The sequence below is a fragment of the Gorilla gorilla genome, chromosome 23 (genome assembly GCF_029281585.2).
Source record: "Gorilla gorilla gorilla isolate KB3781 chromosome 23, NHGRI_mGorGor1-v2.1_pri, whole genome shotgun sequence".
NCBI classification, from domain to species: Eukaryota; Metazoa; Chordata; class Mammalia; order Primates; family Hominidae; genus Gorilla; species Gorilla gorilla.
In genome coordinates this window covers 48080201-48095625 of record NC_086018.1, presented here as the reverse complement: position 1 = coordinate 48095625, position 15425 = coordinate 48080201, and the positions used below count along the sequence as shown (strand labels likewise).

Here is a 15425-nt window from a genome sequence, read left to right as displayed (position 1 = left end):
CCTAATACCCCAGGATCAGGCCAGCGCCAGCGCTGCTAGTGGCAACATGGCCCCTTCAAAGACCCCGTGTGCAGAGCCAGTTAGCGTGCGCTGTGTTTTCTGGGGGCCAGCCACTTTTTTCCTTAACGGGGTGACAAACCAGACATCGGGGTGCGGGGACTTCACGATATGCCTCTCTAATGGCGCGTGCTACATCGCGTGTGGTGGGCAGTGCTGGGCATGTGGCCGCATTCTGGGCCCTGCAGCCGCTCCTCCCTCTCCTGGGGTCTGAGGTGTGGGACACCCTGTGGCGCGTTTGGGGGCCTGGAGGGAGCCCCAGTGCCCACCGCCCTCGCTGCCCTCAGCTGCAGCCTCCCCATTCCCTGGGGCCTGCCACGCCCTCCACTGCCTCAAGGATGCGTCTGAGCCTGGCCTGCACATCAATGCTCCCACCGACTGGAGGGGGTGGCCTGGGGCCCTGGGGGACCGTATATCTGGGGAGGGGGAGGGATCCGCCCTAGGGGTGCTGTGTGGTGCCCCATAGCCAGGCAAGTCCGAGGTGGACGGCCTGTCCTCGCCTTGTGAGCGAGGCGGAGCTGAGCTGAACTGCCCCTCCTGCCTAACACGCCGCTGTCTCTGGAGATCGGGCTGTGTGTGAACATGCGGAGCCTGCCCTGGTACGTCCCGGCCAACCCCGACTCCTTCTTCCCACGCTGCTACAGCCTCTGCACCGAGAGCGAGCAGCAGGAGTTCCTGGGTAAGTGAGGAGACGGCAGAGGGCCCCAGTGCTGTCAGCAGAGAGGCTTCTAGAAAGATCCCCCTGGCACTGAGACAGATTGATGGGGCAGGGTCTGAGGATAGAGGACCGGGGAGAGGCCTCCCATGGTCATGGTCATGGCAGTACAGAGGCCAGGGGCCCCGGGAGGGAGGGCGGGCAGGCAAGGAGTGTGTGGTTCTGCGCTAGGCTTGTGGACAGCGCGGCGAGCAGCTGGGGCAAGGCCGGCTCCGTGGTCGGAGGCCGAGGGGTGCAGCTGGACGGCTGCAGTCACAGACACTGCAGGGAGAAGGGCAAGCAGACTGGGGGTGTGGGAGCAGGCCTGGGCCCCATCGGCTGTGAGGGAGGGAAGTGGGGCGGGTTGGGGAGCCTCCGCGGCCCTGGCTCCATCTCCAGTCCCCAGTCCTGGCTCGGACAGATAGGGCGAGGCTGTGCTGTCCTTTCAGAAGACTTCCGGCGCACCATGGCATCCAGCATCCTCAAGTGGGTGGTCAGCCACCAGAGCTGCAGCAGGAGTGGCAGAAGCAAGCCCAGGGACCAGAGGGAGGAGGCCGGGAGCAGCGACCTGAGCAGCAGGCAAGGTGCGCTGGGCCGGGGCAGGGCAGTGCCAGGCCACCAGAGCTCGGGGCCTCCACAGGGGCCCTCCCGCCTCCTGGGTGTGGTCAGTCCTGAGGGTCGCAGCAGCCGGGGCTGGATACAGCGATGCCTCAGACTCTCGATTCTCATGGCAGACGGGTTTTCTGTTCTAACCGTGGGGCTAAACGTCAAAGTCACCCCGTTTGTAAAGCACCTGGCAGTTAACGCAGCCCTGGGACGTCCGAGTCCCACACTCACTGCCACAGTCCCGTGCCGCGGACGTGGTTCCAGCCTGTGGTCGGAAGCCTGCCCCGCCCCACGGCCACCACGATGCCGCAGCCTGAGTCTCCCCAAAGGGGCCCCGTGGGAGAGGACACAGGAAGCCCAGGGGAGAGGCGCCCCTGGGTGGTACAGGGATGTGAACCAGCCGTCGTGTTTTTGGACAAAACCCAAATCTTTTTTGTGGTTGTTGGTTTTAATAAAATGTAATTTCTAGAGCAGTTTTAGGTTCACAGCACAGCTGAGCAGAGGGTACAAGATTTACCACACTCTCCCGCCCCCGCGCCTCCCCCACCGCTAACATCCCCCACCAGAGCAGTGCGCTTCGACTGTTGACAGATGAACATTGGCGCATTAAACTTTTAGAGTGTATTTGAGCAAACGGTGATTTGTGCCACTCAGGCGGCTGCAGGGCTCCACCGAGGGGAAAGCCCTTCTAGGTAAACGTGGAAACAGAGGAAATAAATCCTGATTGGTGAACGCTGGAGCGGTGGCTTCATTTGTGCTGAGTGAGAACTTGTTCCCAGCTGGCTGCCTGTGATTGGCTGTGCTTACATTCCGCTTTCAATTCTGAGTTAGGTTGTAGTTTGCATTTGTCGGAGACCAGGTCACTTGGGCCACCTCATCTGATGGCCTTCTAATTAATGTTTTTTTTTTTTTTTTGAGATGGAGTCTTGCTCTGTCACCCAGGTTGAAGTACAATGGCATGATCTTGGCTCACTGCAACCTCCGCCTCCTGGGTTCAAGCGATTCTCCTGTCTCAGCCTCCCGAGTAGTTGGGTGCCCGCCACCACGCCTGGCTAATGTTTTGTATTTTTAGTAGAGATGGGGTTTTGCCATGTTGGCCAGGCTGGTCTCGAACTCCTGACTTCAGGTGATCCGCCCACCTCGGCCTCCCACAGTGCTGGGATTACAGGCTTGAGCCACCGTACCTGGCCTAATTAATGATTTTAACACAATTGATGAACCTACAATGACACATCATGGTAACCCAAATGGTGTTGTTATACATTCTACAGGTGTGGACAATGTATGATGCCGTGTATCCACCATTCCAGTATCAGACAGAGATGGTCCCCGGCCCTAAAACTTCCTGTGCTCTGTCTCTTCATCCCCCCGCCCCCGAGCTCCTGGCTACCACTGATCTTTTTCCTGTCTCCACGGTTTTGCCTTTTCTAGAATGCCATTCGGTTAGAACCACGTAGCATGGAGCGTTTTCAGATGGGCTTCTTCGACTTAGTAACATGCATTTAAGATCCCTCCAGGTCTTTTCACGGCTTGAGAGCTCATTTCTTTTTAGGGCTGAGTGGTACTCCACTGTCTAGATCTACCACTGTTTATTTATCTATCCATCTACCGAAGGACATGTCGGCACCACTTCTATCCATCTACCAAAGGACATGTCGGCACCACTGTTTATTTATCTATCCATCTACCGAAGGACATGTCGGCACCACTGTTTATTTATCTATCCATCTACCGAAGGACATGTCGGCACCACTGTTTATCTATCTATCCATCTACTGAAGGACATGTCGGCACCACTGTTTATCTATCTATCCATCTACCGAAGGACGTCTCGGCACCACTGTTTATCTGTCTATCCATCTACGGAAGGGCATCTCGGCACCACTGTTTATTTATCTATCCATCTACCGAAGGACATCTCGGTCACTTCCAGGTTTTGACGATCATGAATAACGTTTCTGTCGACATCTGTGTGCAGGTCTTTGTGTGGCCATAAGTTTTGAATTCATTTGGGTAAATACCAAGGAACACACTTACTGGGTGGTATGGCAAGAGTATGTTTCATTTTGTAAGAAACTGCAAGACTGTCTTCCAAAGTCGCTGTACCATTTTGCATTTCCACCAGCAATGAGGGAGAGTTCCTGTTCTCCACATCCTCGCCAGCGTTTGATGTGGTCAGGGTTCTGTTTGTAGCATTCTCCTGGGTCTTCATTAGTGTCTCATGATTGTTGTGATTGTGTTGTGAGACAGGGTCTCACTATGTTGCTCAGGCTAGTCTCAAACTTTCAGGCTCCAGCGATCCTCCCGTGTCAGCCTCCCAAAGTGCTGGGATTACAGGTGTGAGCCACTGTGCCTAGCCTCCATTTCCTTATGAATTTCTGAGGGTATTTTATAGAAAAAACTTGTAGATATGGAATTGCTAGTCCATAGCGGTATATGATGTTGAGCGTGTGTTCATATGCTTGTTTTCCATCTGTATATATTTTTTGGTGAGGTGACTGTTCAGATTGTTCATTTTTAAATTGTTTTCTGGCTGGGTGCGGTGGCTCACACTTGTAATCCCAGCACTTTGGGAGGCTGAGGTGGGTGGATCACTTGAGGTCAGGAGTTTGAGACCAGCCTGGCCAACGTGGTGAAACCCCATCTCTACTAAAAATACAAGATTATCCAGGCATGGTGGCACACACCTGTAATCCCAGCTATTCGGGAGGCTGAGGCAGGAGAATCACTTGAACCCGGGAGGCGGAGGTTGCAGTGAGCCAAGATCTTGCCATCCAGCCTGGGCGACAAGAGCAAAACTCTGTCTTAAAAAAATAAAAATAGAAAATAAAATTATGTTTTCTTATTGTTGAGTTTCAAGAGTTCTCTGTATACTCTAGGTAACATTCCTTTATTAAGTGTGTGCAAATATCTCCTCCCAATCTCTGGCTTGTCTTCTCATTGTCTTAAAATTGTTCTTTACAGAGCAGAAGTTTTTCATTTTAATGAAGTCGAACTTATCAGTAATTGCTACTGTGAGGAGCTGAGGGTCCAGCGGCAGGGCCCATATGTTTCTTGTGGGGAGGTGGCACTCACAGAGCCATTGGAGGTTGGGACCGTTCAGGAGGGAGGAAGTCACCTGCCCAGACACAGGCGTGACATCCAGGGCGGTTGCCCAGAGAAGCTTGGTTGGGTATTGGGGTGCCTGTCTGGGGATCTGGGATACTTGTTGGGTATTGGGGCACAGAGGGAGTGGAGCGGCCTTTGTCCATGACTTTAGACATCACCCCTCGAGGCGGGCAGGGCTGCCCCTGGGTGAGGTTCCCACTGCATGTGCCTGTGTCTGGGTTTCAGATGCTGAAAATGCTGAGGCAAAGCTCAGGGGCCTCCCGGGGCAGCTTGTGGACATCGCGTGCAAGGTGTGCCAGGCCTACCTGGGGCAGCTGGAGCATGAGGACATCGACACGTCAGCAGATGCCGCGGAGGACCTCACTGAGGCCGAGTGGGAGGGCCTGACCCAGCAGTACTACTCCCTCGTTCAGTAAGACTTGCGCAGGCCCCTGGCACGTGTCGGAGCCATGAGTGTGGATCGCAGGAGCTGCCAGGGCAGTGCAGCCTGGGAACTGGGTCACCTGTCTGGGCATTAGGCTACCTGTGGGGTATTGAGTGTTGAGATGCCTGTCGTGGTGTTGGGGCTCCTGTCTGGATGTCTGGGATGCTTGTTGAGTATTGGGGTGTCTGTCTGGATCTTGGGGCTTCTGTCTGGATGTCTGGGATACTTGTTGGGTATTGGGGTGTCCGTCTGGATCTTGGGGTGCCTTATGGGTGTCGGGGTGCCCAGGCCCTCTGTTGCCTGTCCCACCAGGCCCCTGATGACTGTTGAGAGGATGATACCCCCTCAGGGTGCCTTTGGGGAGTAGCATTGTCTTGTGCATCTTCAAAATCCAGAAGGGTATGATGTCATTTGAGCCCCCCACAGCCCGAGACAGGCAGGTGGGGTTTGTCTGTCTCTCCACTGGGGCACCTGCCTCACTCTTGGTGTTGGTGAGTGACTGGCAGAGGTGTGCCTGGGCCCAGAGCTCCTGGCAGCTGGCGAGTGACTGGCAGAGGTGTGCCTGGGCCCAGAGCTCCTGGCAGCTGGCGAGTGACTGGCAGAGGTGTGCCAGGGCCCAGAGCTTGGCAGCTGGTGAATGACTGGCAGATGTATGCCTGGGCCCAGAGCTCCTGGCTCGCTGACTCTCATCATCACCATTTGCCGCTCCAGGGGTCCAAAGGCTGACCCTGGCCTTCTTGCCCCCTGCTGAGGGCCCAGTTCTTCCTGGGGCCAGGGGTTCAGCACTCCCTCGACAGCGGCCACCAGAGAGAGGAGCTGGGCAGAGGTGGGCCTGGCACCCCCGGAGCATGAGCAGGTGCCGGCTGATGGGCAAGTCAGGAAAGTGACTTCTTTCAGAGGGTCTGCCGCAGCTTCATGCTTCATCCCAGGGTGGTGTTTATTCTTTTGTTTCTTTCTTCTTCTTGTGAATTAATCAAATATTTTTCTTTTCCTTTTCCTTTTATTGAGGGATTACGTAAATACGGTTAAGGGCACACAGTGTATAATCGTATTTGTACAGGTGGATGAAATTTTGCTTACGTGTCCACCTGCATAGCCACAGCCCACTTGAGACAGAAGACGTTTCCAGTCCCCCATCAGCCCCTATTAACCTTTCCCTGGAGAACCCCCACAGGGGTCACAACCCATTCTGGCTCCTGCAACCATGAACCAGTTTTGTTTTCAGATTTCACATTTGGGGAACAGTCTGTGCTCTCTCGTTTATGACTTCTTGTGCCCAACATGAAATCTGTGAGATCCGTCCACGCTGGCACACATGAGATCTGTGAGGTCCGTCCACACTGGCACATGTGAAGTCCTTGAGGTCCGTCCACGCTGTTACACGTGAGGTCCATGAGGTCTGTCCACGCTGGCACATGTGGGATCCGTGAGGTCCGCCCACGCCGGCACAAGTGAGGTCCGTGAGGTCCGTCCACGCTGGCACACATGAGGTCCGTGAGGTCCGTCCACACTGGCACATGTGAGATCTGTGAGGTCCGTCCACGCTGGCACATGTGAGGTCCATCCACGCTGGCACATGTGAGGTCCGTGAGCTGTGTCCACACTGGCACACGTGGGGTCTGTGAGGTCCGTCCACGCTGGCACACCTGGGGTCTGTGAGGTCCATCCACGCTGGCACACCTGGGGTCTGTGAGGTCTGTCCCTGCTGGCACACATGAGGTCTGTGAGGTCCATCCAAGCTGGCACACATGAGGTCCGTGAGGTCCGTCCACACTGGCACGCATGAGATCTATGAGGTCTGTCCACACCGACACACATGAGGTCCGTGAGGTCCGTCCACACTGGCACATGTGAGGTCCGTGAGCTCTGTCCACACTGGCACACGTGGGGTCTGTGAGGTCTGTCCCTGCTGGCACACATGAGGTCTGTGAGGTCCATCCAAGCTGGCACACATGAGGTCCATGAGGTCTGTCCACACTGGCACACATGAGGTCTGTGAGGTCTGTCCACACTGGCACACGTGGGGTCTGTGAGGTCCATCCACACTGGCACACGTGAGGTCCATGAGTTCCATGAGGTCCATCCACGCTGATACACGTGGGGTCAGTGAGGTCTGTCCACACCGACACACATGAGGTCCGTGAGGTCCGTCCATGCTGGCACATGTGAGGTCTGTGAGGTCTGTCCACGCTGATACACGTGAGGTCTGTGAGATCCATCCACACTGACACACATGAGATCCGTGAGGTCCATCCACGCTGGCACACGTGGGGTTGGTGAGGTCCATCCACGCTGGCACATCTGTAGTTATGAGTTTTGTTCCTTTTGAAGGTAATATCTTTTCCTCGGGATGCTTCAAGATATTCTCTATCTTTGGTTTTTAGCAGTTTGATTATAATGCTTCTACAAATAGTTTCTTTGTATTTCTCCTGATTGAGGTTCGTGGGGCATTTTGATCTGTGGGTTGGAATTTTTCCTCAAATTTAGAATACTCTAGGCCATTATTTCTTGGATGTTCCTTCTTCCCTGTTCTCTCTTCTCTCCTTCCGGGGCTCCAGTTACATATGCGTTAGTGCTGGGATTACAGGCATGAGCCACTGCACCCGGCCTAAATCTGTAATTTAAAAACTTCCCTACAAAGGAGGATCCAAGCCCATAATGATTTCACTAGTTAATTAAATTTAATTAATTCATTAATTAAAATTAATTCCAATAACACACAAATGCTTTCAAGTAACAGAGAAGGAGAGAACATTTTCTAATCATTTTATGAGGCCAGAAAAGCCTGATATCAAAACTTGAAAAAAGTAAAATAACAAAAAATTATAGGCCAGTATTTCTCGTGAATATATATGTACACAAAACTTTAACCGAAATATTATTTAATTAAGCCAGTGAAATGTGAATGAAATAATACATCAGAACCAAATGGGCTTTATTCCAAGAATGCAAGGTTGGTTTAACATTGAAAAGTTAATCAGTGAATTTTATTACATTTTCAGAATAGAAAAGAAAAGCTATAAGATCATCTCAATAGATGCAAAAATTGATGAAACTTAATACCTGTCCTTGTAAATTTGTTTAGCCAACTTGGAAATGAAAAAACTCTTCTTTTTTTTTTTTTTTGAGATTGGGGTCTCACTCTGTCCACCTAGGCTGGAGTGCAGTGGTACAATCATAGCTCACTGCAACCTCAAACTCCTAGGCTCAAGCAATCTTTCCACCTCAGCTTCTCAAGTAGCTGGGACTTCAGGCACGTGCCACCACACTGGCTAATATTTTAATTTTTTTGTAGAGACAGGGTCTTGCTATGTTGCCCAGGCTTGTCTTGAACGCCTGGCCTCAAGCAATCCTCCTGCTTTGGCCTCCCAAAGTGCTAGCATTACAGGCGTGACTGACTACACACAGCCAGATCTTTTCATTTGAAAGTTTAAGAATCCAACAGCTAACATATTTCATAGTGGTTGTATATTATTGAGAGTGTCCTCCTTGAAATCAGAATGAGACGAAGTTGCTCATCATCAGACTTCTGTTCAGCATAGACTGAATGGTCTGACTAGTTAAATAGTACAGGAAAAAAAACGTAAGGCATAAAGATCAGAAAGGAAGAAATCAAGTTCCTATTTGTAGATGATATGATCGTTCATATAAAAAATTTAATATTTAAATAATTTAAATAAATGATAAAGTACTAAAATTAAGTGAAATCAGCAAGGTCACTGGGTACAAAGTTAATATACAAGACTCCATCATATTTCTGTGTTCTAGCAACAAATTGTGAAATGAAATTCTAAAAACACAGTACACTAACATCAAATAACAACAAACCTCTAGAAATAAATCTAACAAAATACATTCAAGACCCTAAATTGAAAGTTATAAAGTTAGAGACAGTAAATACCTAATAAACGTGTGTGTGTGTGTGTGTGTGTGTGTGTGTATAACATGTTAATGACTTAGAAGACTCAATAATGTAGAGATGTTTGTTTTTCTCAGACTAATCAATAGAGTCAATGTAATCCCAGCCAGAATCCTGAGAGGTATTTTTTTGTGGGGGGGCAGGAGGAATTAATGAACTGATTTATATAGAAATATGAATGATTTAAGAAAAGCCAAAACAGACTTGATAAAGAAAAACAAAAGTGGAAGACTTGTGCTCCAAATTTCAAGACTTACTCTAGGTTTACAATAGTTAAGATGTGATATTGGGATAGGATCGGTGTAAGAGAATAGAGTCTAAAGATAGACCCTCCTATCTGTGTTCACTGCATTTGAGACCAAGCTGCTGCTGCAATTCATTAGGGAAAGGTTGGTCTCTTCACCAAATGGTGCTTAAACAGTGGTCAGCCATACGAAAAAAAAAAATGTACCTTGAATTCTGCTTCACAAATACACAAAAATTAGTTTGATATATCATATATGTGAAAGGTTTTTAAGAATGGGAAAACACTGGGCCAGGTGCGGTGGCTCACGCCTGTAATCCCAGCACTAGGCCGAGGCGGGCAGATCATGAGGTCAGGAGTTCCAGACCAGCCTGGCCAATATGGTGAAACCCATCTCTACTAAAAATACAAAAATTAGCTGGGTGCGGTGGTGCGTGCCTGTAGTTCCAGCTACTCAGGAGGCTGAGGCAGAAAAATCTCTTGAACCCAGGAGGCAGAGAGGTTGCAGTGAGCTGAGATGGCGCCACTGCACTCCAGCCTGGGGCAACAGAGCAAGACTCTGTCTCAAAAAAAAAAAAAAAGTTAAAACGACATCACCAAGTATCTGCCAATGTGTGGAGCAGCTGGAACTCTAGCACACAGCTAGGGGAGTGTAAATTGGCACAACCCATTTAGAAAAGTCTTTGACAGTTTCTTACACGTTTAGGCATCTACATACCCAATGGCCCAGATAATCCATTCCAAGGTATTTATGCAAGAGAAATGGAAACATGTGTCCTCAGAAAGACTTCATTCTTGATGGCCCAAATCTGGAAACTGCCAAACTGTGTCCAAGGAGGGGCTGAGCTATGCTGCAGCGTGGATGAATCTCACAGTCAGGTCGAAGGAAGCCAGACACTGGCTGGGCGCGGCGGCTCACACCTGTAATCCCAGCACTTAAGGAGGCCGAGGCGGGGGGATCACCCGAGGTCAGGAGTTTGAGACCAGCCTGGCAAAAATGGTGAAATCTGTCTCTACTGAAAATACAAAAGTTAGCCGGGCATGGTGGCTCACGCCTGTAATTCCAGCTACTTGGGAGGCTGAGGCAGGATCATCGCTTGAATCGGGAGGTGGAGGTTGTGGTGAGCCAAGATCGTGCCACTGCACTCAAGCCTGGGTGACAGAGTGACACTCTGTCTTAAAAAAAAAAGAAAAGGAAAGAGGCCACACACAAAGGAGCACCAATTATGTAGTTTCATTGACAGGAAGTTCAGGAACAGGGCAGTCCTGTCTGCAGTGATAGTCAGCACGGTAACTGGTCTCTGTTCCTGTTGAGGAGCCCAGGCGTTCCTGTCTCGATCTGGGTGGCGTGTACACGAGCGTACAAGGACGTACACACTGTTCAACTTGACTTTTTTGAGTATGGCAGGATGCACCCCACTGTGTTTTCTTAGACCTGAATTAAAAGGAAGACCCAGGGGCGACCACCAGTGGCAGCATCGGATCCCCGCAAGTCCCTGTGGTCGTCTCATCCCAAACCGTGTCAGGAGGGTGGGCGTCCAGGGGATCTTCCCGGCTGCTGCCGGAGGGGTCTCTCTGGAGTCCCTGGTGCTTCGGGCCTGTCAGTCCTCACCTGCTGGGCTCAGCTGGGACCCCTGGCAGGTGTGCCCTGGGGTCAGGACCCAGAGAGCCCTGGCTGTGGCCCCTGCTCGCCGTCAGCATCTGGAGGCCCGTGCTTGTTCTCTGATGAGTTTGGGATGTGCATCTCATGGTTCCTGGACTTTGCCAGCTCCTGCGCGGTGCTCCCCTGGGCTCCTGAGCAGCTGTATCCCTCACTGCTCACAGCCTTCTCCCCCCAAAGCAGGGGCAACACAGTGGCGTGTACACTTGTGGGGACAGTGGTCCTGCCCAAATACCACCTCCCAATGTGAGGGCTGTCACAGGCTCGGGGCTGGGCTGTCCTGGGAGGCTGTGAGGGATTCCTTCCCACAGCTCATCCTCCTGAGGGAGTCGCTGTAGCCCCGTGTCACTGGGAGCTTGCTGGTATCCTGGGCAGCCTTGGCGTGACCAACATGGTGGACGTCATGGGTGACCCACCCTATTTAGACCACAATAGTTGGGGGTTGGACTGTGCTGCACAGACAAGGCTGCTTCAGGGGCGCGGGGGGTTGGCCATGGCCGGTTTGCTCCAAGTTCTCATCACAGTTGAGCAGTCCTGTTGCCATCCCGAGGTCAGGAGTGCTCGGCGCTCACCACGGAGGAGGCGTGGCAGCCGGTGAGAGCCAGGAGGTGCCCCTGCCTGAGGTCGCCTTCAGTCCTTCCCTGGGAGGGGCTTGTCCCTACAGGGGCTCTCGCCCAGGCACCCCCGGCCACAGTTCCACAGTGGTGGGGCCCCTCCCATGTTGTCAGGGACACCCCAGCCTCACTTCTCCCTTCAAGCTGCCCCCAGCAGGTGTGAATGGAACCCCGATGTCCTGTGTCTTCAGGGGCTTCCCCACCCCAGCCCAGGCCACCCCAGCCCACGCCGGCTGCGAGAGTCACGGCTGGCGTCCTTGGAGCCCCACTGGCTCTCACTCCTGTGCTGCAGCCACCTTGTCAGGACGCCGTGGGGTCCACACTGGGTCTTCACAGCCCTGAGTCTGCCCACGCAGGACGGCTCCAACGGGCCCTGGGGCAGCTGCTGGTACTGGCATGGCTTCCCCCCAATCCATCCGGGCAGCAGGAGTGCACCCCCGAACTCTAAAAGCCCCTCAAACAGCTCTCCCCACCCTCTCCTTATTCCCTGTGGTTATGATGATTTCGTGAGTCTAGCCCATGACTGCAAAGGGTCTTGAGTCAGAATGACGCTGAGCTCGCAGGATGTGGTGCTGGCAGCTGGCCGGGACACAGGAGGCCTGCACGGGCCAGCCGCTTTCCTACCAGGGGTCGGTCCCAGGCACCACCAACCACAGGCGGAAGCTGGGCATGGCTGCGTCTGCCCCCGCCTGTGTCTCCCACGTTTCCGCATGGCTGCATCTCCCCACCCCCACCTGTGCGTCCCACCATTTCCACCCAGGCAGGGTGCTGCTTGGGGCCTGTGGCCAGCTCCGACCCACACACCGGGGTTCCCACTGTCTTAACACAGCCCTCGTCTGGAGCAGCCTCACAGGGCTGTGTTTTCCAGGTGTCCATACTGTTGGGAGAACTTCCTGGGCCGACCCGCAGCCCTTTCCCGCCAGGCCAGCCCCAGACCATCCTAGAGCCGAGCGCCTGCTTGGTGGGTGAGGCGGGGCCCAGGCCTCCAAGTCTCATGCACTTTCTGGATCTTGCTTTGTAGTGGCGATGCTTTCATCTCCAATTCAAGAAATTACTTTTCGCAGTGCCAGGCTCTGCTGAATAGAATCACGTCCGTGAACCCTCAGACGGACATTGACGGGCTCCGGAACATCTGGATTATAAAGCCCGCGGCCAAGTCCCGGGGCCGAGGTGAGTCCCCTGGTGCGGGTGCTCCCCGCACCGCGTTCATAGCCACCAACGGCCGCACTTGATGCCAGGGGCCGTGAGTGAGGGACAGTTTCAGGCCCACAGCACCACAGGGAAGGAAGGGAGGGAGTAGAACGCCGAGGCAGGCGTGGGGGTCAGGACTCAGGCGCTGGAGCAGAGCTGGAGGCATCTTCACGCATGTATTCCAATCACAGGGCAGGACCCGGGTTGACGGGCTAATCAGGATTTCCTCCTTTGTATTCACAAACTGGTCTATGCTTTCCTTTTTAGTTTTTTATTTTCATTATTTTATTTTTAGTTTTTTGAAACGGAGTTTCGCTCTTGTTGCCCAGACTGAAGTGCAGTGGCGTTATTATTTTATTTTTATTTTTTTGAAACAGAGTTTCACTCTTGTTGCCCAGGCTGAAGTGCAGTGGCGCAATCTCGCCTCACTGCAACCTCCACCTTCCAGGTTTAAGCGATTCTCCTGCCTCAGCCTCCCGAGTAGCTGGGACTACAGGCGCCCACCACACCCGGCTAATTTTTTGTATTTTTAGTAGAGATGGAGTTTCACCATGTTGGCCAGGCTGGTCTTGAACTCCTGACCTCAAGTGATTCACCTGCCTCGGCCTCCCAAAGTGCTGGGATTACAGGCATAAGCCACCACGCCCATCCTCCTGGCTCCCTTTTAAAAGTGTCTCTGTCCCTGCCCCTTCACTGATCTCTGTGTCCCCTCTGGAGTCTCAGAGGCTGGTTCTGTTGGGGGAGAGCCTGGGGACTCAGGCACTGGCTTTAGCCTCATCCATGAGCGCTAAGCCTTCCCTGCTCCCCCGTCGCCCCCACCAACCATGCTGCCTGCTGGCCTTGGACAAAGCCAGTGCAGGTCTCAGGGCCAAGCTGCGACCCTGCCCCAGGGCTCAGGAGCTCAGGTCCCGCTGCACAGTGGCTGTGCATGCTGGGTTGAGCGGTGGCCTCTTGCAGACATCGTGTGCATGGACCGTGTGGAGGAGATCCTGGAGCTGGCAGCTGCAGACCACCCTCTTTCCAGGGACAACAAGTGGGTGGTCCAGAAGTACATCGAGACGCCGCTGCTCATCTATGACACCAAGTTCGACATCAGACAGTGGTTCCTCGTCACGGACTGGAACCCCCTGACCATCTGGTTCTACAAGGAGAGTTACTTGCGGTTCTCAACACAGCGCTTCTCCCTGGACAAGCTGGACAGGTCAGTGCGGTGGGCGACCTGGACACCTCGGGCCAGGGAATGGGCTGCTGCCTGCATGCCTGGAGCAGCCGCAGTGAGAAGCAGCATGGGCGGGGCCCCCTCACTGCCACCTGCCACCACGAGAGGCACAGATGGGGAAACTGAGGCTTGGGAGGCTGATGACCTCCCCCAGGGACAGGCCCAGGCCCACCGGCCTTCAAAGCCAGCGCCCTACACCCCATGCTCTGTGTATCATCTCTGGAAAATCTTAAAAGGCACCATTTTGCCTGTGCCCAGGGGGATTGGAATGGTGTGGGCAGCACCTGGGCCCTGGTGCAGGGGAGGCGGCGTGTGGGGTGCCTGGTGGAGGCTCAGATATCTGCAAGTGTGCTGCCCAGGGTGGATGGACCCCCGCCTCACCCGGGTCCCCTCGTGGGCAGGATGGCGAGAGCCTGCGGAGTCCTCAGGAGTGTGCTGTCCACACGGCGATGCCTGCCACCCTCTGTCTGCACCAAGGCTTCCTCTGACTGTTGTGTGGCCCTTGCTTGGTGTGAGGCGCTAGGGGACCTGACAGCTGGGCAGGAAGGGGGTCTGCTTTTCAAGAGTGAGAATCCAGGGAGGCCTGAGAGTCATGTAACAGAGACCTTGCAGGGGAGTTAACTCTGGCCCAGGCGAGGGACTGTGGTCATGCCTGGTGGGTCATGCTTGAAGTCACACCCAGAAGAGGCCTGGGAGGAGCTGGCCAGGGGCCACGACCCTCACCTGCTCACTGCCTCTGGTCAGGTGGGCCTGGAGGGGGTCCAGGAACTCACCTGTACAAAAGCAGCTCCCAGGCAGGGCAGTGAGAAGCCAGGGCCCCCTTCCAGCGCCCATTTCTGGGCCTCCAGCTGTGAGCTGTGCGCCTGGCCAATCCCATGGCCTCTCTGAGCCCTGTTTCTCCATCTGGGACAGTAACACTCGTCCCAGCTGGGCCCCTCCAGCAGAGGGTTGGAGTCCTCAGGGGCAGGGTTCTCTAGAGCCAGCTGGGTGGGCTCAGCACGGCTGGGAGGACCGGCCTTGGGTGCCCTCCTGGGCCAAGGGAGGCTGAGCACCTGCCCTTCGTCCCCCCTGCAGCGCCATCCACCTGTGCAACAACGCCGTCCAGAAGCACCTGAAGAATGATGTGGGCCGCAGCCCCCTGCTGCCCGCACACAACATGTGGACCAGCGCCAGGTTCCAGGAGTACCTGCAGCGCCAGGGCCGCGGCGCCGTGTGGGGCAGCGTCATCTACCCGTCCATGAAGAAGGCCATCGCCCACGCCATGAAGGTGGCCCAGGACCACGTGGAGCCTCGCAAGAACAGCTTTGAGCTCTACGGGGCTGACTTCGTCCTTGGGAGGGACTTCAGGCCCTGGCTGATCGAGATCAATTCCAGCCCCACCATGCACCCGTCCACGCCGGTCACAGCCCAGCTGTGTGCACAGGTGCAGGAGGACACCATCAAGGTGGCCGTGGACCGCAGCTGTGACATCGGCAACTTCGAGCTCCTGTGGAGGCAGGTGAGCCACGCCCGCCCCTGGGGACTTTGGTGGCCGCCCGCCATGTGGATGCTTTGCCACCTGGTCACTGGGCGAGGGTGGAGCTGCAGGCCGCCAGTGCAGCGGGGTCCATGGAGGACGCCGATCCTGCTCTGTGACCATGCTCGGTCCCGCTGAGGGCCCAGGCCTGCCCTGCTCTCCCATGGGGCTCA

At 54.3% G+C, this 15425-nt stretch overlaps 1 protein-coding gene across 1 annotated transcript in view; it reads left to right on the top strand.

Moving 5' to 3' along the window:
* Positions 1 to 15425, top strand: part of TTLL8 (tubulin tyrosine ligase like 8) — a 42139-nt gene that overhangs the window by 12288 nt on the left and 14426 nt on the right. Inside the window, exons 7-12 of the mRNA XM_055374484.2 lie at positions 622 to 736; positions 1201 to 1335; positions 4691 to 4877; positions 12348 to 12496; positions 13475 to 13718; positions 14811 to 15234. Of these exons, the coding sequence (XP_055230459.1) occupies positions 622 to 736; positions 1201 to 1335; positions 4691 to 4877; positions 12348 to 12496; positions 13475 to 13718; positions 14811 to 15234 (1254 nt within the window). The remainder of the gene's footprint in view (positions 1 to 621; positions 737 to 1200; positions 1336 to 4690; positions 4878 to 12347; positions 12497 to 13474; positions 13719 to 14810; positions 15235 to 15425) is intronic.